The 19813-nt window shown below is 39.6% G+C and overlaps 1 protein-coding gene across 1 annotated transcript; it reads left to right on the top strand.

Moving 5' to 3' along the window:
* The first annotated feature begins 1017 nt into the window (after positions 1-1017).
* Positions 1018-19794, top strand: camk1a (calcium/calmodulin-dependent protein kinase Ia). Its single transcript, XM_069690695.1, has 12 exons — positions 1018-1230; positions 2330-2448; positions 11624-11755; positions 12605-12679; positions 14037-14175; positions 14289-14415; positions 14704-14779; positions 14865-14977; positions 15068-15146; positions 15785-15872; positions 16053-16221; positions 17092-19794. Exons 2-12 carry the CDS (start codon positions 2363-2365, stop codon positions 17193-17195), a joined length of 1188 nt encoding a protein of 395 aa, XP_069546796.1. The 5' UTR covers positions 1018-1230; positions 2330-2362; the 3' UTR covers positions 17196-19794.
* Positions 19795-19813: the final 19 nt, after the last annotated feature.

The raw sequence follows: 19813 nt of genomic DNA, 5'->3' as shown, positions 1-19813 counted from the left end.
GTAGCTGTACCCTAATCTATGATTGGATATTTGAGTCCAAGTCATGGGATTTTGATTACATAAAATCATAGGTATGTTAAACCAATGTATTATTGACATTAACTTGTCTGAATAAGACCTACACCAAATTGAGCAGGTATACCACATTTGGTAGTGTCCCACATTACAGTAATTCACCTGGGATTGATATTGTAATTCTGTAAATGCCAGTAGCCTACATGTGGTTGTGCATTTCTGTTATTATAAATTCATAGTTGGTGGGTAAGCGGATGGGTTTTGGAGGGTGGGATGGTTTGGAGAGGGTAAAGGATAAATGAACAACAGTTGTGTACAACATGGTGTAATACCTTTTAACTGGTTAACTGTTGAGACCAACCTGAGAATACACATGATAAAAATGAAGAACCAAGAACATAAAATAAGCTCCTCTGTCAATGTCCTCTCATTGTACATCATGTGGACAATATTGGCCTTTAAACAAGTGGAAGGCAAAACAACAAGAACACATTTCAATGCGTTGCAAAACAGACAGCCCAGTAATAAAAACGTCCTTCGAACTTGTGATGGGAGTGCCAGAGGCCAGATTTTGTAGGATTTTTAGTCGTCGTTGTAAATTGGTGTCTGTCCAAACCATTTGGCCTTGGTCCCCACTCAATACATATATGAGAGTATGAAGACCTGAGAGGAAGAGGCAGGGCGTTGCCTTAAGATTAGTTGAAAAAGAGAGCTCTAATTACCTGAAAGTTTATATTGGGCCTGCTTGTTAAAATACTTATCCTCTTTCATTTGTTTCTTTTTTTTTTTTTTTGTATGAAAATAGTTTTATTGTAGTCTATTCAGACTGCCGGTGCCTTGTCAGCGCTTCTGTTTGATAAATCATTCACAGTGACACGTTATGCTTGCTTTGAAACACCCTTAAAATTGTCTGTAAAACCCTGCACACTCTGCTAAAGCACTGAGCTTCATCCGCTGCGTATTGCAGCTCTTTCTGAAAATAACAAGCAGATGTCTCTTCACATGTAACAGACGGTGGCTCGACTATCATAAGCTGAATCGTAGATCACGTTGTTAAGAGAACAGTGAGTGATTTTGTGGTGCACTACGTCCACAGACGTCTGGGTTCTTGACGTCAGGAGAAGTCTGAGCGGACCGAGCGCTGCGCACAAGCACAGCAACCACATCGCTCCCAGAGGGAAGGAGAACGCATCACGGCTACAGATCGCCATTTAGGTACGTTTCTTTTTCAGTTATACGTTTATTGAAATGCGCCACCAGTCGTGTAATCTCATTTTGACTATTGAACAAAGTGCCTTCGGTGCGCTTCCATGTGTATGTCCGCAGCCTCCTGCTTTAACCCAAAGATGCTGTCTTCATTTGACTGCCGTACCCTTGAGCGCCGCAGTATGGTCTGCACACCCACACCGCCTTTTCTTTCTGTAGTCCAAACTTGCATAATTACCACCACAAAAAAACCCGGACTCATTCAAGACCTATTCCACCGCCAAAACGGTTTAATTTCCATTCAAACTCACTGCTTGCTTGTAATTCACGCCCTGCATCCTTCATGCAGAGCAGGTTGACAAATCTTACCCAGTGGAATACAGTTTCCACTTGAAAAGAGCCCTTAGTATTTGGAGATTTTTGTTTTCGTTCTTCACAGCAACCCAATTGTCTGAAGCTGCTGTAGTTAAATATAGCACAGGTCCCCCAGCTGGTATTTGCCTCTACTGACCATGCGTTTGTTTTTGCGACGGTACATGGTCCCTTTCTTGCGACAATCTCTGTTTGCCCTACTTTAAAGCTGTTAATGGTTTCTATTTGTTGTGTCAGCAAATAAATGCGTAGTTGTTGAAGGTTGTGACTTTTAAGGAGACTGTAGTCACATCTTCTTATTAGTGTACAAATTAATTTTCGTCTGGATCTGTTTCTTATTAATGGCTCTGTTCTTGCTTTAATTTATTCGCGACAGCCTAAAAACTTGTCTCTAATTCAGCAAATAAAATAAAGAATAACAGGAGAGGGAACAAATTAAGAGATTGCAGGCTTACGTCAGTGTTTTCTTGATCTTTTATTATAACTTCTAACTTTATTGTCATTCAGTGTAATGCAACTTATGGTGTACTTAAAAAATGCAAACACGAGCAACAAAAACCTTAAGTAAAACTGTTAAAAAAAATATTTAAAAGTCACTATATTCAAATCAATAATTCCAACCACTGGTTAAATGTGACTCCATAGTTGTGACCAACGATTTATCTATTAGATTACACATGTGGTTGATCCAAACTTAATTGTGCATACTCTGAGTGTGTTCTTATTTTTCTCATAGCTGTAGTGTGGCGAATCCAATCAGCATTGTAGGATGCCTCTTGGAGAGGATGGAAATGGATGGAAAAAGAAGACATCAGACATCAAAGAACATTATGACTTCAAAGAAGTGCTGGGAACGTAAGTAGCCCGGTTGTCAGAGTGAGGCTGGATGACCGGATGACCAACTGGGCAAAATGGTCAAATGCACTGGTGCCCCCCACGCCCCATGGGATCGTTTGAGTGCCACAGTTTCATTGAGTGTCAGTTGGTATGATGAGTAATGGGAATATGTTTCAGGAAAGATCCAATACTCTTGAATTTTTCAAATACATTTTTAGTGCCATTTATCACCATCACACTGTTCTGCTGAGGTAGATGGCTCAAAGCTCAAACATATAGTGAAGCTGGCATCTGTTGTCTGCTGTGTAATTGACGGGTATGTGCAGGTAACAGAGAACAGCTCACACAGTGTTGAAGAAGCAAAGGGTTTTTATCCCATCTGTCCATGCTGTCAGGGCTGCAGAATTTGAGCCTGAACTCTGGAGATTTTGACTCAGACTTGTCTTGTTCCTGCCCAGCATTGGGTGCTGACTCAACTATTTACCACACTCACACACACACGCATGGGTGCACACACACCATTCTCACTAAATTAATTCTCCTTTGAGGAGTATAGTTAAAGATTTAGCTGTGTTTTATGATTTGACTGGCGGAACTCTACGTACAATAGGTACATACAGGCAAATATAAAGATAAAAGCATTAAAACCTAAATTAAATCTAGTTTGGTTGTGGCTTGGATTTTATTACTTTATTACAGCCCTGTCAGTTGTAAACCAAGAGCTTAAAAATACATGGAAATGCTAGTTTTCTGGCACTTGTGGCCACTTGTGTTTGTTACTAAACAACAACAGGGGTCAGTGTAGTTATTCTTCCTTTCTTAGACTTTACATCAGTAGCTATTTGTGAACATGAGTAATTTTGTTTAATTCTGAAGTGAATTAATTTGATCAAAACAAAGTGATGAGGACATCTAAGGACAGATTCCTATTGGGGAGTATTTAAGCCATCTCACCACAGTATATCTTTCTATAGGCTACTATTTATCTATACTGTGAAGCACCAATCACCTGTCTAAACCAATCCTTCCCATGTCAACAGTGTAGACACTTGCTGGTACTGGTACTGATTTGTTTTCCCTGTTGTGGTGACCAGTCATTAATTGTGATTGCAGTGCTCTTGATATATGTCTCTCTTTAATATGAAACCCGTGAAACATACATTGAACACATTTAATATTAACACTTTCCATAAAACTATGTCAATAAATCCAACAGTTCTTATCACCCAACAGATCACAACATGAAACCTGCAATTTTGAATATGACCTCTCTCTATTTATCCTCTTTTCATGTGTCTGTGGGAATCAGCCACACCTTTATCTGATCATGTGATGAATGACACGTGGCATGTAAAAGACAGCTGAATAAACTTTTAACTTGGGTAATTAAGAGGAAAATTTGGCCGCAGCTGCTGGCTTCAATTTCCCTGAAAATGAAGCTCAAGTTCAACCCATCCATCTACATTCTGGTGGTGAATTCTATTGCCTGCTGCCCTTTCATTGCCATTTTGTAATTGCTACATAAAGTAGTCTGGAATTTAAAATACATTTTGTAATAAATTGCATTTTCAATCTCCATCCAGTGGTATAAAGGTTGCTTAGTAGTCACTAATGGTGAGAGCTGGGCTCATACAGACCTGTGACTGCACTCTCCATGGGGACAGGCTCAAGCCCAGATGGTCAGGGGAGCACCCCCTCCACCCACCCACCCCCCACACACACACCCAAACTGAGTACAAGTGACCTAGCACACGTCCACCTGTGATAACACGAGTGTGCCATATGTAGTGTGGTTGTTTTCTTTCTTCCTGGTATCACACCTGCTTCCCCAGAGAGGCAGCACAGAATCAGATACTAATGACTGTTCTACATCCCAAAAAAGGGAAGTAGCAGTGGGTAGACTGTCTAGTTGTCTCGAATGCTGTAAGAGGACAGCAAATAAGACCGCATGCGTCTGTGTCCTGGAGCTGTGCATAGTGTATGCAGTGCACTTTTACTATCGAACTGTATATTTGAGGATTCAGCAGGACTGCTGCTGAATGCTGATAATGTCTGCTTTGATTTCCACTAAGACGTCACAGGAAGTTAAAACCGTCTTTGTAATTTAAAGTATGATATTAAAGATTACATAACAAGGGCTGAGTGAGTGATTTGCCAGGATAGGATGTCCCCTTATTTCAGAAAAAAGAGAAGAAAAAGCTGGAGTAATATTCTTTCCCCCCCTTTCACTATAGTTGGACACGGCAGAGGGCAGAATTAGTGTGTTGATGGAAAGCTCCTTATGCTCGCAGAAAAGATTACAGAGGAGCTTTATCCAGGAATTCAGTGTGAAGTTAATTGATTTATGTTGAAAAATGATATTCCAATATCCTTTAGGGCCAATCCTTACAGTTCTACCTGTTTGGGGTCTACTTGAGGACAAACCATCCTCATGATAATGGGCAGCAGATGAAAAAAAAAAAAATCCCCCCACTCTACAGTTATTTTGTCTGTCTTGCTTTGGAGACAGTTTTCACTTTTATTTGTTATTGTCAGTAACACTTTTGTTCTTTAACAATGGGATTTATCTGGGATGAAATGAAAGAGACAAAGTACACAGCTTTGATGTGACTTCATATTGAGTTGTGATGGGGTTTCTGACTGCTGCAGATTGTAAATGTGAAACTTTAATGGGTGAAATGACAGGCGAAAAGTGAACAGAATAATTAAAATGTTGAATGAAACTGTCAGTCAGAATAGTTGGACATTATGCCCTTCAAAATATGCCCTTTTTACTTCCCTGCTGACAGTTAGATTAGAGGACTGATAACAGTTGTGAGGTACAAATTACAGCCAGCAACTGGTTAGTTTATCATAGCACACAGGCTTCAAACCACCTGGTTTTACCAGACCCAAATTCCCAAATATATCAGTCTGGGCAACACTCCACTGACGATCATTTCCGGTCGTTGCATGGGCATAGACCATGGATTAATTTTGAAACTATTGAAGAAGCCTTTAACCATTCGTCATTTTCCACCACATGGCAGATGTACGCCAAAACTCACCAAGCTGTAAACAACAGAGACCCTCCCTAATGTGAGCAGAGTGCAACGCCATGCCAGTAAAAGGCTGTTGAACACTAGACATTTTTTTTTAGACATTGTTGCAACTAATTGTGTCAGCCACTGTTGGAACTACATTTTGAAACTTAAACATCATCAAACTTTGACACCCCCACTGATCCCTAAATGGTCCGCCCTTCAGAGTGGCTGTGCAAACCTAAATGCAAACAGGGTTCCCAGACTAATCACAGCAAAAAAATTAAGCTGTGAGAAATAGGCGGGCAGAGCCAGGCTAGAAAACAGAGAAACAGTTATCTGATTCTGCCAATTCAAAAACCAAGATGTCGTCAGATAATTAAAGGAATAGTTGGTCTTTTGGAGGTCTTATTATGTCTGTAAGGTGCCAGTTCACTGACCGAGACTTCAGGAAGTCACTGCATGGTGTTTTGTTATACTTTGGTGTTCGAACAAAGCTCAGGGGAAGGCAAATTTTGTTGTCCTTGTTTACCTGTATCACCTGGCTGTAGCTTCATTTTACAGAAGTGAGACATCTTATGCCACCTAACTATAATTGTCAAGTCAAAACTTTGAGAAGTTTGAGGGGCATTATTGCTTTGGGACACCTTTTACTATAAGAATTGGGAAACAATATTTAGAAAAAGTCCTGAAAGTCATGCAGTTAATATTGTTGCTTTTTATATAGAGTCTGAAGCTTAGTGGACAGAACTTTGCCAGATTATGTTTTGAGGTCATAGTGACTAATGCAGGGTCCACAGAGTTGTTATGGGGTCATACACCCTTGTTTTTCCCCAAATGAAGGTGAAACACGTGATGAGTTTCTGGCTCACTCAGGTTTTCTGTCTGGAGGCTGTCTTTAACCAGGGAGAGTGAGAAGATGGGGTAGAGAGTGGAGTAGCTCACCCATCTCTGCAGTTGTTATTGGTTATTGCTGTCATCAGTATAATTACAAGAAGTGTTAGTTTACGTAACATCTCAGTCTTTCATGGATGTTGGCATCCTGGATGTATTTTTGTTTTACTGTTTGATTAAATGTCCAGTGAAATTACTTGGTTTATGTGTTCATTTATGATATAGCATGTTGTTTCTTGACTTTACGTTACGAGTATTAATGTTGAGCTTAAATATTACTTCATTTTATGAGTGCTGCGGACAGAAATATCCCAGTGGGCTGGCAGCTTGTCTGCCAGAAAGGAAGCGCATTTAGTGCATTCAGTTAAAATAACTTTAGACCAAAACACAGCAGATTTTATCTTCCACAGCAAAGCTCTTCTTGAGTGTTTTGTTCTTCTCTGTTATTATACAAAATACTTACACGATACAGATCAAGTTGTAGAAGAGTAAAGCAATGACAGTACGATCAGTTATTTGGAGGTTTTCTGTCAACCCAAAGCAATTTGCTGTTTGACTCAGTATTAAAATGTTGTTTAATTAAGCTTTAATAACAGGAGAGACCTAATGGACAATTTAAAGAAATATATTTGGCATTCAGTATGATAGATGGCAGAAAGTTGTACTCAGGAAGCTAACAATAAAATGGTCCTAAATTTCATAAAGAAAAAATATGGGAGAGATCAGTTTTAGAAATCTACTCATGCAGTCCAGGTGGATAATGAGTAGGAGCATTGGAAAGCACTTGTGTTGGTTGGTTTGTGCGTAGACGAGAGCAGAGGAGTTAAGAGGTTCAACTAACACGGGGCTTCAATGAATAGAGGACATACAGTTGTACAATTGTTTGTGAATTAATAGGCATAAGCTTTTCTGTTATGAATGTATAAAGTTATTTTTGCAATGCAAAACTGGATCTGGAGATTGTTTTGAATGACGGCCTATCCGCACGTATCCATCCTTTTTATTCTTTCTCTCTCTCCTAAACCCACACACACAAATGGATTTAGGCTAAAAAGGGAAAGCTTTTTTTAGGACTTGGAGGCATGTTGGGCTTGAAAGGAGCGTTTGTATGAGGTCAGATCGATAGACTGATGGATGCTTGTAGCTGTTTGTAACAGGTCCAAGGAACCCGACTCCAAACCTGATTGATAGTTCATCTCTGTAAAACAAAACCAAAAAAACCATTATGAGTAATATTCGCAGCCGTCATCCATTAGCTTGAGTGAGGGCAAAAGCAACCGATTTAGTCATTGCAAGAGTCTTGATGAGTTAAGACATTTCTTATGTTTTAATGGTGGATGCTTTTAGCTAGTAGCCACTAAGAACTTAACAAACTTACATAATAATTGATTTATAATTAGCTGTAGCTCTAGAGTGTGTGTCTACACCACTTCATGTAGTTTACTGAGAGCCCAGCATATTAAGAATCATAATGATAAATGTCAAGTGAAGACTTGAAGACATATTCAGCCGTGATCATAGTGAAGGCAGTGTGAGACACTGGTAGCGATACAAGAACGTGTGAATCAATATTTGCCCATACAGACAGCTGGGATTACAGAGTCTTCACCAACTGTGTGTGTGTGTGTGTGTGTGTGTGTGTCACAGAGAGAGAGACCCATGCTGTGGTGCATGTGCTCATATTGTGCTGATGGCTTTGGGGCAGACATCATCTCTCTGCAGCAGATGCATGACTGTCAAAGTAAATGCTGATCGATTTATCTATCTATCTATCTATCTATCTATCTATCTATCTATCTATCTATCTATCTATCTATCTATCTATCTATCTATCTATCTATCTATCTATCTATCTATCTATCTATCTATCTATCTATCTATCTATCTATCTATCTATCTATCTATCTATCTATCTATCTATCTATCTATCTATCTATCTATCTATCTATCTGTCTGTCTATCTGTCCGTCCTATCTATCTATCTATCTATCTATCTATATGTCTGTCTGTCTCTCTGTCCGTCCATCTCTTTTTTATGGTTTAATTTGGCAGCAAATGTCAAAAAATCTCAGATGTGCTTTGACAGCCTTGTTCATGCACACACAAACAGCCAAGCTGACAGATGCATCAGCTATGAGTCCTGAGACCAATGACTAATGTGAAACTTATTTATTTGAATTCCTTAACAGCAAGTCAATGCGTGTGCCAGCATTATCTAACTGGCATTCAACAGATTTCAGTGGTCTGTTGCTATATTTGTGGTGGAACAGAAAAACGATGTTCTAATCTGAGACAGAAAAACACTAAAACCCATGAGGCTGCATAAAGCTTTCTTTTATCCATTTTACATTTTTACTCTTGTCCAATGTAAAGATGTACACATTAGCTCTTCACAAAATCTCATTAGTCCAAACTAACAGCTACAGTAGCTTTCTCTCTTCCTCAATGCTCCTCTCCTAAACCCACTGAGAGCCCACCCCTACTATGTCTCCAAGGAGAAGTGAGCAACTGGATGGTTAATTAAAGTATGTCTCATGGCAACAGTAGAAAAGTGTGTGTGTGTGTGTGTGTGTGTGTGTGTGTGTGTGTGTGTGTGTGTGTGTGTGTGTGTGTGTGTGTGTGTGTGTGTGTGTGTGTGTGTGTGTGTGTGTGTGTGTGTGTGTGTGTGTGTGTGTGTGTGTACACATGCATGAACATTCTTTTCTAGCTCTCTCATTTGCTCAGTTATTCTATCACTCACAGACATTTAGTGAAATGATGCAGTCATATTTGTTCTAAGTGCCTTTTTCAACCATCAGTCCAGCTCATGCCAATATAACGAACATTATTTTACGTTTTGGCGTATTAATTATTTTTCAAGAAAGGTTTGAATAGTAGAATCTTTGAGAGTTCATCAGTCAAAATTTACATTTTGATTCTGACTAGTATAAGCTGGCCATAAATCTAAATGACAAACCATTTATATAATGAATGAGTAACTTGTTGGAAACATTTGGATTTGGATCAGCCAGGCAATGATGGCTGACAAATGAAATGGAGATGAAATTACAAAGAATTTAGAGATATACAGTAGTTGCTACACTGTCACTTTGTCTCCTTTTTAAAAGGAGTATATCTGCAGTATTTTAACAAGATTCAGAGTACAGCTAGTGGTGTTACTGTGAGGCTGTACTTAGACAAAGTGGAGCTTTGAGCTAAATGCTAACATCAGCATGTTGACATGTTCACAATGATGGCTAACATGCTTTTAACCAGATAATAGGCATGCAATTTACCATGTTCACCATCTTAATTGGTAATTGGCCCTAAAATCAAAGCTGAGGCTGATGTTATTAGTTATGGAGGTATATTTTTTGGCCATAAACCAAATAAATGGACATGTTAAAGTTTTGACCTGATGGTGGTGCTAGACAAAAAAACAGAGGATCTGCAAAGGAAGAAATCAACGTGTGTACAAACTTTTATTGCTTTCCATCTACTACCTGTCATAACGTTTTACTGAAAACTAGCTGGCTGCACAAGCTCAAGTTCGGCATCATAAGTGTCCATAGAAAATTTAATGGCAATCTAATAGTAGCTAAGATATTTCATCCTGTGGTGGAATGACTTATAGACTGACAGATTTACAGACTTACATGGATAGCTTGGCTATAAAACAAAATCTTGCTGATATCCAACATTTTTAACAGTCCTGGATGGATTACATCACTGTCATTCACCATACTGTACTACCCACCACTAAAGAAAATAATCAGGTGAAGCTGACACTGTTTACATTTCATGTTAAAGTCACCTATTAATCATCACATCAAGAGTCCCATCTGTCTGTCTCCCTGCCTCGGGCCACTGACCCTATTTTTTCAAATACCCAATAACACTAAACAGATTTGAACTGACTGACAGTTGAAGTTTAGCAGTCTTGACCCTCTGATGAAACCCGGCTCTGTAAAAGCTGCAGACTTAAACACATTAAAATGCTCTTATAGGTCGATGGGAAGTGGAGCTTTATGTGATTTTGCTGAGATTATTTTAAGGACATTTTAAAAATGAAACTGGAGGTGCGTGTGCGTGTGTGTGAGTATCGGCTCTCCCATTGTGCATTGGCTTCACTGTGCAAATGCTTCTACTGCGCTGGTGCGTTGAACACAAGATGGCCACGGTACAAAGGCATCTCAAGGATTACCGCAGATTCACACTGAGCATTTATTATGGAAAGATGATGGGAAAAGAAAATCCACATTTAGAGGTGGTGTACTGATGGACAAGTCACAGAATAAGTCCTCAGATCTGTAATTAATCATTAATAAACATTAAATGCAGACTTTAGTCTGCACATAAAGTGAGAGATGTTTGCCTCCTTATCAAATGGTTGCTGTTAGCAACAGATCTGTGAAGTCGGGACTTTTAAAAAAAAAATTTTTTTATCAAGGTTGCACACTCAAGTGAAGTCATCTGAAATTAAGATGAGATTTTCTGAAAGTTGAACATTGAACGTCCATTGTGCTCTGAGTGATGGTGCTGTTTCACACACATGGAAAGGATCTCTGTGGTTGCAAACAATGTTCGTGCATCCAGGCCTCCTCCTGAGCTGCCTCCCACACTCCTGTGGGGAGGCTGTGTAAATACATGCTATTCTCCCTCTCATCATCACCAGACCATAATCCATAATGCAGTCTGGTCTCCCTCAGATACAGCCACACTACATTTACTCTATCAATTATTGAATGGATTAAAAATAGTTGTTTTTTTTTTAAAGCAACTGCCATTCCTATGAATGTCTCTATGTAGCTGACGCTTCACCTCCTGAGCCCTTTCTCAGCCCTCCCAAAACCTCTTGGTAATGTCACCATTTTGAATTATTCATCTAAACACCACTTAGACAAACACGCACTTGTGCCACACAAACACAAACCCAGATGGTTGAATGCAGCGTAGATCTGTTTAAAAAATATCAACTAACTGGACTGGATTTGAAAAAACATACCTTTATACTGAAAAGATATTCATAAAAATTATGAGCATTAAAGCTCTTAAAAAAAAAAAAGGCCTCTATATGTGTCATTATCTTCTTGTGTGTAATCTATTATGGCTTGTAACTGAGTCTTTCTTTTGCTTTCTGATCTTGTCCATTTAACGCCCACACATTTCTAATTCACTGTCCGATGTGTGTGTGTGTGTGTGTGTGTGTGTGTGTGTGTGTGTGTGTGTGTGTGTGTGTGTGTGTGTGTGTGTGTGTGTGTGTGTGTGTGTGTGTGTGTGTGTGTGTGTGTGTGTTTTAGGGGTGCTTTCTCTGAGGTGGTTCTAGCAGAGGAGAAGAGGACTCAGAGGCTGGTGGCCATCAAGTGCATCCCCAAGAAAGCATTGGAAGGCAAAGAAAACAACATTGAGAATGAGATCGCGGTACTACACAGGTGAGGTCGCTGAAGTTTCTTGCAGTGCATCAGCTGTTGCTTTTTGTCTGGCAAGAGAAACTATTCAGTGCTGCCTCTTACGACAATACATGTCCCGACACAGATTATATGCAAGGGGTCAATTGAATGGGTGGCTAAATGCATGGTGTCAGTAGAAACAGTAGGATTGTGCACCGGAAATGTCAGGAGTAAAGAAGATAGACCTATTTTTAGTGTCCCTGTTGCCAGGGCAACAGCACACAGAGGCGGAGATGGTGTGGAGTTCCCCGCAGCAGTGTACGGAAGAAAGAGAAAGAGACATAGAGGGTGGAGAAGTGGAGGGGGTGGGGGTGGAGCAGTATGATAGAAGAAGAACGATTTGGAAGATCGGGAGAGGTGGAGTTTGGCTAAATATTTAAGAGATTCAGTGGAGAGAGACATCGAGAAAGTTTAAAAAATAATCTGAGAAAAGAGAGAGGCATTCTACTAACAGTCACATTCTCAGCTGCTGTTGTGTTCGTGATGGTTCATAAACTCTCAACTTGACTCGAGAGCCAAGAGAGATGGTCAGCTGTCTGTTGGCTGGTCCATAACAATAAATGATCCAAATCTAATTTCTTGTGAGCGACGCTTTGGTATTGTCATTCCAGCTGTAGACACATGTCATTGTCATTCTAAGTCCATCTAAAGCTTTTCTGTGTTTGGTCTGTTTTTGGGGAATAGTGGAAGCACCTAGGTTTAATCTCAGTTTGTTGATGGGTTTTTCATAGAATCTGGTGACCAATTAACAGTAGACATTAGAGAAATGTCAATCATTTCCTGTAAAATGCAGTAGATTTCTTATGATTTCTGTCCATCTATTTTCCTCAGAATCAAGCATCCCAACATTGTTTCGCTGGAGGACATCTTTGAAAGTACATCCCACCTATATCTTGTCATGCAACTGTGAGTTCTCCCTCCCCTTTGATCTTACACAAGCACCAATTATGTAACAGACGATGCGCAATTCTCACACATTGTTACTGTAAAATACCACAGTTTCTGTCCTGTTTATTGACAGAAAATTAACAGGCATGAAATATTCAACCAAAACTATCAAACATTTTCTGGTTCAAGCATCTTAAATGTGACAATTTTCTGCTGTTCTTTGTATATACACCAACCAGCCATTACATTAAAACCACTGACATGTGAAGCATTAAGCATAACACAACAGCTCAGCAATAAATACTGCCTTCGAGCTGATTAAGAGAAGTGTTTATTTATTTAATGGTCATTTTAGAGACTGTAATATTAAGGATACTGTGGAAGTGCACTGGGTTACTGAGAGGTGTTCCTAACATTTTGACCCCTCTATTTAAATGAATTGGGTTGACACCATTCAGTCATTCATGTGGTATCATGTGCTTTTAGATTATGAAAGTTAACAGGACACTTGACTATTTGTTTTACAATGTATATTTCAACAATCGCTCAGTTATTTAAAAGCATAACCTGTACTTGGGCTGCTATTAATTTGTCTTTTTATGATTGATCAATATGTCCCCGGAGGCAGAGAAAACATACTCCCATTGATTGTTTTAGTTGACCAGCAGTGCAAATGTTATGGCTCTAAGTGCATATATCATTGTAAAGGGCTGTTGCTCTGACACAACAAGACATGAAAAAGCTAACTTGGACCTTATGGTGGTACATTTTTTTACATTTTAACCCTCGTGTTGTCCTCGGGTCAAAATGACCCGCAGCTGTGTTCAACCAAGCTCTTTTTTATTTCTATATTTTTATATTTTTGGGGATCATTGGTCATCATTCTTTAAAGAAACCCTCACAGCCTCCTTGTCACCAATGATCCCCAAAAAATATGAAAATAAAATAGAAATTGGTTGAACACAGCTGCGGGTCATTTTGATCCAAGGACAACACGAGGGTTAAGACACCCTCACATTTAGTTACAATTTGCCCCATTTCCCTTAAAGTAGTCTATGGTTGCATAATGCAAATATCATATACTCAAAGACAGCCTCTAATTTGAAATGTTTCAACAGCACTAAATGATTAAGCTATCCAACATAATTTTGCACGATTTATAAAAATGTAGCTTACCATCGGTAACTATTCGTTGAAAACAAAAATGGTTTGCGGATTTGAGCAACGTTTTAGCTGCACAAATCCTGCTGCAGTTTTGTTAGTCTGGTTCACTGGTAGGCCATTGTCCAGCCCATATTCAATACAAATGCTCTGCTGATAATCATTGTGCAGGTGGAGGCATGTTTAGCTGTTTTGCATGATTTTTAACTGACAGGGTTTCTGGAGGTGAGCTGTTCGACAGGATTGTGGAGAAAGGTTTCTACACAGAAAGAGATGCCAGCCAGCTTATCCACCAGATCTTGGATGCAGTCAAATATCTCCACGATATGGGGATAGTCCACAGAGACTTGAAGGTATCTTAATTTTTAGAAAGACGTAACGTATAACAGCTCAGTCTTGCTAGCAGTTGGCCTGTTTTTGTACATTTTCACACCCTTCTCTTTGATCCTCCTTTTTGTCTTCGCAGCCAGAGAATTTGCTGTATTATAGTATGGATGAAGACTCCAAGATTATGATCAGTGACTTTGGACTGTCAAAGATTGAGGGAGCAGGCAGTGTCATGTCGACAGCCTGCGGCACTCCTGGCTATGTGGGTAAGGCATTTATTTCTCTGGTCCACCACATCACCTCCCCCCTCTCTTTCATGTGAGCTCAGCACTTGCTGTTTCAGCTGATATCCCCCCTTTATTCACTGCGTTGTGAGAGGCTCTTTCATCCTTGACTGAGTCAATTGCAAGTGTTTCAGAAGTGCTCTCTACCTGTTTAACAGACCTGCCAGATCATATTGGTATTACTAAAAGGTCAAGATTACTTGAATACACCCTCACTGCTGCCTGAATATTTTCCACTCTGTGAATGCATGCTGTGTATGTGTTTTACAGCTCCTGAGGTGCTCGCTCAGAAGCCTTACAGCAAAGCAGTGGATTGCTGGTCTATAGGAGTTATTTCTTATATTTTGTAAGTCTGTGTTCATTCATTCCAGGAAACTGTAAAAAGTGATCATTTTTATAGTACTAAATATGTCTCAATATCGCTCCCTCAGGTTATGTGGGTATCCTCCGTTTTACGATGAAAACGATGCCAAGTTATTTGAGCAGATTCTGAAAGCAGAATATGAATTTGACTCTCCGTACTGGGACGACATCTCAGATTCAGGTGCTCCTAAAATATCTACAGCAGATACGACTGGGATCAATAACAAGTGAGAGTGAATAATTACAACATGATATTTAATTTTGTTGGCAGCCAAAGACTTCATCTGTCACCTGATGGAAAAAGACCCTTTGAAGAGATACACATGTGAGCTGGCCCTCCAGCATCCATGGTAGGAAAGTCACAACACTTAAATCTATACTTCTATCACTTATACTCAATACATTTCAGTATAGTAATAAGTATTGATAAAACTTTTTTCCAGCAAGAATGACAAACATTACTTGGTTCTGGTTTTTGGTATGTCAAGATTTGTTTCTTGATTTGACATCAGTGTAAAATGATTATCTTTTTGTTTTGGTTGGCTGAACAAAAACAATGTCAAGATGCCATATTGTGCTATTAGAATATGGAAGTAAATTGGACATTTAAGATTTTTCTTTTTTTACAATTTATATAATAATCCATCAATCAATTAATTAAAAGCATAACTAGCACTTGGGCTGCAATCAATTGGTTTTTTCAGTATTCATCAATGGGTCCCCAGACTCAGAGAAAACATACTCACATTAATTGTTTTTGCTGACCAGCAGCACGAAACCCAAAGACATATCAAAGATAACATATATGACAAAGTCATATGCTTTTACCTTTAAAATTGACTAGAACAATTAAGTGATTGTTAAGATACTTACAGATGAATGTTCTATAAATGTACTAATTCATTAGTTAATCAGTGGATCTAATCCATTACGTCCCAGATATGTGCATCAGATGCCTCTACATTTGCTAACTTTTGGTGACTTGCAGGATATGTGGTGACACAGCTCTGGACAAGAATATCCATGAATCTGTCAGCGCACAAATCAAGAAGAACTTTGCCAAAAGTAAATGGAAGGTCAGTGCCTCGGCTGAAACACAGGGCAAAATGCTGAGAGAGCAGTACTATGATTGGCAGGAGATGGAGCACATTTTGTACGCCTTTACTGTTTTTCTCTCTGTTGCTACTAGCTGTCAGACACAGAAGGTTCTTACCCTTTTTTTTTTTCCCCTTCCTCTCCTCGCTCCCTCCATGCAGCAAGCATTCAATGCCACAGCGGTGGTGCGCCACATGCGGAAGTTGCAGCTGGGCACTAGTCTTGAGGGACCCAGTCAGATTACTCCCACCAGTCCTTGCCATGGACATTTGCTCCCTGAACAAGAGGAGGAGGAGGAGGATGATTTGGGGAATGGGGAAGAGGAGAGTTGTAAGTTGGCAGTTCACAGTGAATGAAAAACACATGTCTGCCTTAACTGCATGTAATAGAAGCTTTATTAATGTAAGGCCGTATCAGACATCAAGGGTCTAACTTAAGTGAACTCATCACAGTTTGACGTTCTCTGCTGATTCAGACCGTCTTCAGTTCAGTAATAAGTTTAGTTTGTTGATAGTCCGAGCAAACTTGTTCACTTTAGTACAAAATGAGCCTATGCAAGAGCTGGAAATATGGTCAATAGCTCAACAACCTGTGATTTTCCATTTTTCACAGGATTATGAATTTTTCCTGCAGCTTCCCCAGTCAATCATTTGCTTTTAACAAGGCAGAAATGCACTGTGAATCACAACACTCAAGTCACCTGTGAGAGGAATCTAGCAGTGCCAATAGTGATTCAGTATAGGCAGTTCACATTCATTTATTATGTCCTGAACATTTCCTCCTGCGAGGAGGAAAATCAGTGAAGGGACTTGGCCCGAATTTGCTCGAGGCTTCAGACAGTAAAGAAGGGAACAGCTGTTTATGATTGTGGGTCAGGCTAACTTGTTGCTCTGGAATTTTATTTCTACACTGTTCCCCATTGACAGATTGGGTGGCTTCTTTCTCTGCTTATGTTTGGTCACACTCAGAGAGAAGCATTTCAAAAAAATGTCTGTTTAACTGAAGTCATTTTTAGAAAACATTCAGAAGTTTGCACTGCTGTTCCGAGCGTATGTGGTTTTCTAGTGACTCTCTGTAATGTAGCTTGCGAGTTGAAAAAAATCCCACAAAATCAGAATGGCCACCTTTATGAGAACAAGCTAAAAAGTACTGGAACTTAGTTTTAACTTGATGCGTTTCCTGCTCTGCTCCAACATCCAGTGTCTCACTACGAGGACGGTCGTCGTGGAAGCAACGAGGGCAGTGCAGATCGGGACAGCCTCAGAAGCTGCACCTACTGCTGCAGGCCGGCCAGTCGCATCTGAGCACAGCCTCCTGTTGTCATGACGATGTTGTACCCCTGGAGCGCCCAGAGCCCGTCCGCCCAGTCTGGCCAGGAATGCAGATTAGTTATGAGGCAGTATCCACCAGAGTACCACCACAGCCAGCGGGTCACTGATACAGTGTGGACAAAACATGCTGTAAGTCTGTCCAGAAAGAAAAACACATCATGACTAAAGAATCACAAGTTTTAACTTTGCTGCAGAGTGGTATGCAAGGCTGCTTCAAGTAGACAGAGTTAATATTGTTTTTTAAGGGTCGAACTGTATGATTATCCTCAGCTAAACCCCCCCACTAATGGAGCTTGTGGCTGTTCTTCGAGTAGAGTGTGGCCATTTGGCAGCATGTACATTACAAGAAGTGGTTCTGGATGTTAGCTTCAGGAGGGATCTAAGCTCCTGGAGTTTTAATCTAATGTGAAGCAGTGGCCTAAAGGCGGTCTCCTCCATTGTTTTGTTCTCACATTATTTGTCACATCTACCTCTAATCACAATTACTGTGTGTCTACATCCATCTGGCCCACGCGCTCTATATTACTGGCAGCTTTCTCTAAATGTCTGGCCAGACAGGGCAAAAAGAAAAAGGGAAACAGTGCTGACAGCTACTCCTGCATGTCGTTATACTCCTTACCCATCAATGTGACTCATTCCAGTTACCGACCAAGTAGCTGTTAAGCTTAACGTAGTTAATATTGTCGTGTGTCTTCACTGCCGATTCCACCTGCCCATTTATTTCAGTTAATTTATTTTCTTCATATTGTCATTAAGTGTTTCTGTCTTTTTACGTGCATTTACTACTTTTCTTTGAAGTCATTTTAGAAAGGAGATACTTGAAAGTGGAGGGTGATTCTGGGCGTTATGGATTCTACATATATTCTGGGTCAGACTGGGTGTGGGAAGGGTGGTTCTGACCTGAAGTGTCTGCATGCTTCTGTTGGGGAAACCATTGAAATGTATGAATATCAAAAGGAGACTCTTTTGTTTGTTTGTTTTATGGCTGTTCTGTTATCCGAGGCTCAAACTGAGATCCCCATTAAGTCTGTAAATCACGGTAGTCTCACCTTCCATCATGTTTGGAGAATTGTTTCGAAGGTGCGATTACGCTGAAAATCCAGTATGCGTGGGAAGAAAACAATCATATCCATAACTCGCTCATCCTCCGTGTTCTGTTTCGGACAAGTGTCTAAATACCCGCCAGCTGTCAGTCTCTTGGCCTGGCTCAGGCCCGGCTCACGCTGAGTCGGAGGGATCTCAGTCTGGGCGCTCCGCCTGCTCTGTGCTGTGCACCTCTAGTGGAAGAAGTTTTGGTCTACTGTTTGCATGACCTGGTTAAATATGTTTACATGAATGATGATCAATTAGTATAAACACATGATTATTATTACTCTGTTGTATTGAAAAATGATGTAATACTGTAATTTTGAGCTATATAATGTGAAGTGAGTAACACCAGAAGTAATGTTGTTGACAAAATACAACACAGCACATTGGACTTATCATTTGCATTGACTATGATGGTCAAGTCTCTGCCTGAGGGACATCTCTCCTGCACGATGTTTATTTCACAACTTAAATATTTTTTACTCATTCTGTCGTTTTGCTGATGCCCACGCAGAATCTCTTCAACTATTCATTCTCAGCTGATTCCCATATATTTGTAGAGAAAAAACACATATCAGCCACAGTGCAAAAATATGAAAAAAAAAAAAAAAAACCTGTCATGGTGCTGAAAACGTCACCTGTCTGCCAGTGTGCAAGCTTTACATTTTTCCCTCTGCGTAAAAGACCTACAGCACTAAAGCCACACAGGAAAATTGGAATGTTTGACTGTAGATTCAGATATGTAGTTCTCTTTTAAATGTAGGACTCAGATGAAGGTCAGCCACAATTCTGCAAGATATTTAATGTACAAAAAGATACTGAAAAAACATTTCCCTCCAACAGCTACCTAAAATTGCTTTAATCCTGATACTAATTAACCACACCGTTATTGAAGTAAAGTATGTTTAGGCATATTGCGTTTTATTAGTTACCTTTAGAGACTTACTAGTCCATCAACTAATTCACCTTAATTGAATTTAAATAACTTTTTTTGCATCCATAAAACTACTCTCCCTCAATTTATCACTGATACCTACAGGTCCATAGTACAGTAAAAGAAGGCAATCACTCCGGATTTACATGACTGTAATTGTGGAAAATATGCAAACTGTGTTTGAAGGGCTTCATGTTACCTGTAAGATAGCCAATGTTGATGACTGATATTCTGGCTATTATATGTTTGGTAATGACCTTCTGTTGAACCTTTCCTGGGATTTGTTTCCACTTGGCTGTGTTTTTAAAAAAACAAAACAAAACCTTATATTACCCATTACAAACACATCTAAATGCATAAATAAACACATGTATATTATATATATAAATATAAGTATATATTGTATATCCTTTTTTGTAAAAGCTGTTTTGAGCTACAAATGTATGGATGCAATGCATCATGGGTTATTGAACAAGATGTAAGAAAATACGATTTGTACCGGCAGAGATATGATTGCAGGAAATGAAATAAAACTTCCTTGTCTATGCATTGTGTGGTCTGTCATTAA

The sequence above is a fragment of the Brachyistius frenatus genome, unplaced genomic scaffold (assembly GCF_029030835.1).
Source record: "Brachyistius frenatus isolate BFR_SWC_R1_liver_20210118 unplaced genomic scaffold, ASM2903083v1 Contig_10, whole genome shotgun sequence".
Taxonomy (NCBI): domain Eukaryota; kingdom Metazoa; phylum Chordata; class Actinopteri; family Embiotocidae; genus Brachyistius; species Brachyistius frenatus.
The sequence above is the reverse complement of the archived record's forward strand: the minus strand, read 5'-3'. Positions and strand labels throughout refer to the sequence as shown.

What these genes read in the sequence shown, in the direction of transcription:
- camk1a (XM_069690695.1), top strand. Translation starts at nt 2,363, where the DNA reads ATGCCTCTTGGAGAGGATGGAAATGGATGGAAAAAGAAGACATCAGAC. An exon ending in CTATATCTTGTCATGCAACT is followed by an intron (nt 12,680 to 14,036) that starts GTGAGTTCTCCC and finishes TTTAACTGACAG; the next exon opens with GGTTTCTGGAGGTGAGCTGT. An exon ending in CGGCACTCCTGGCTATGTGG is followed by an intron (nt 14,416 to 14,703) that starts GTAAGGCATTTA and finishes TGTGTTTTACAG; the next exon opens with CTCCTGAGGTGCTCGCTCAG.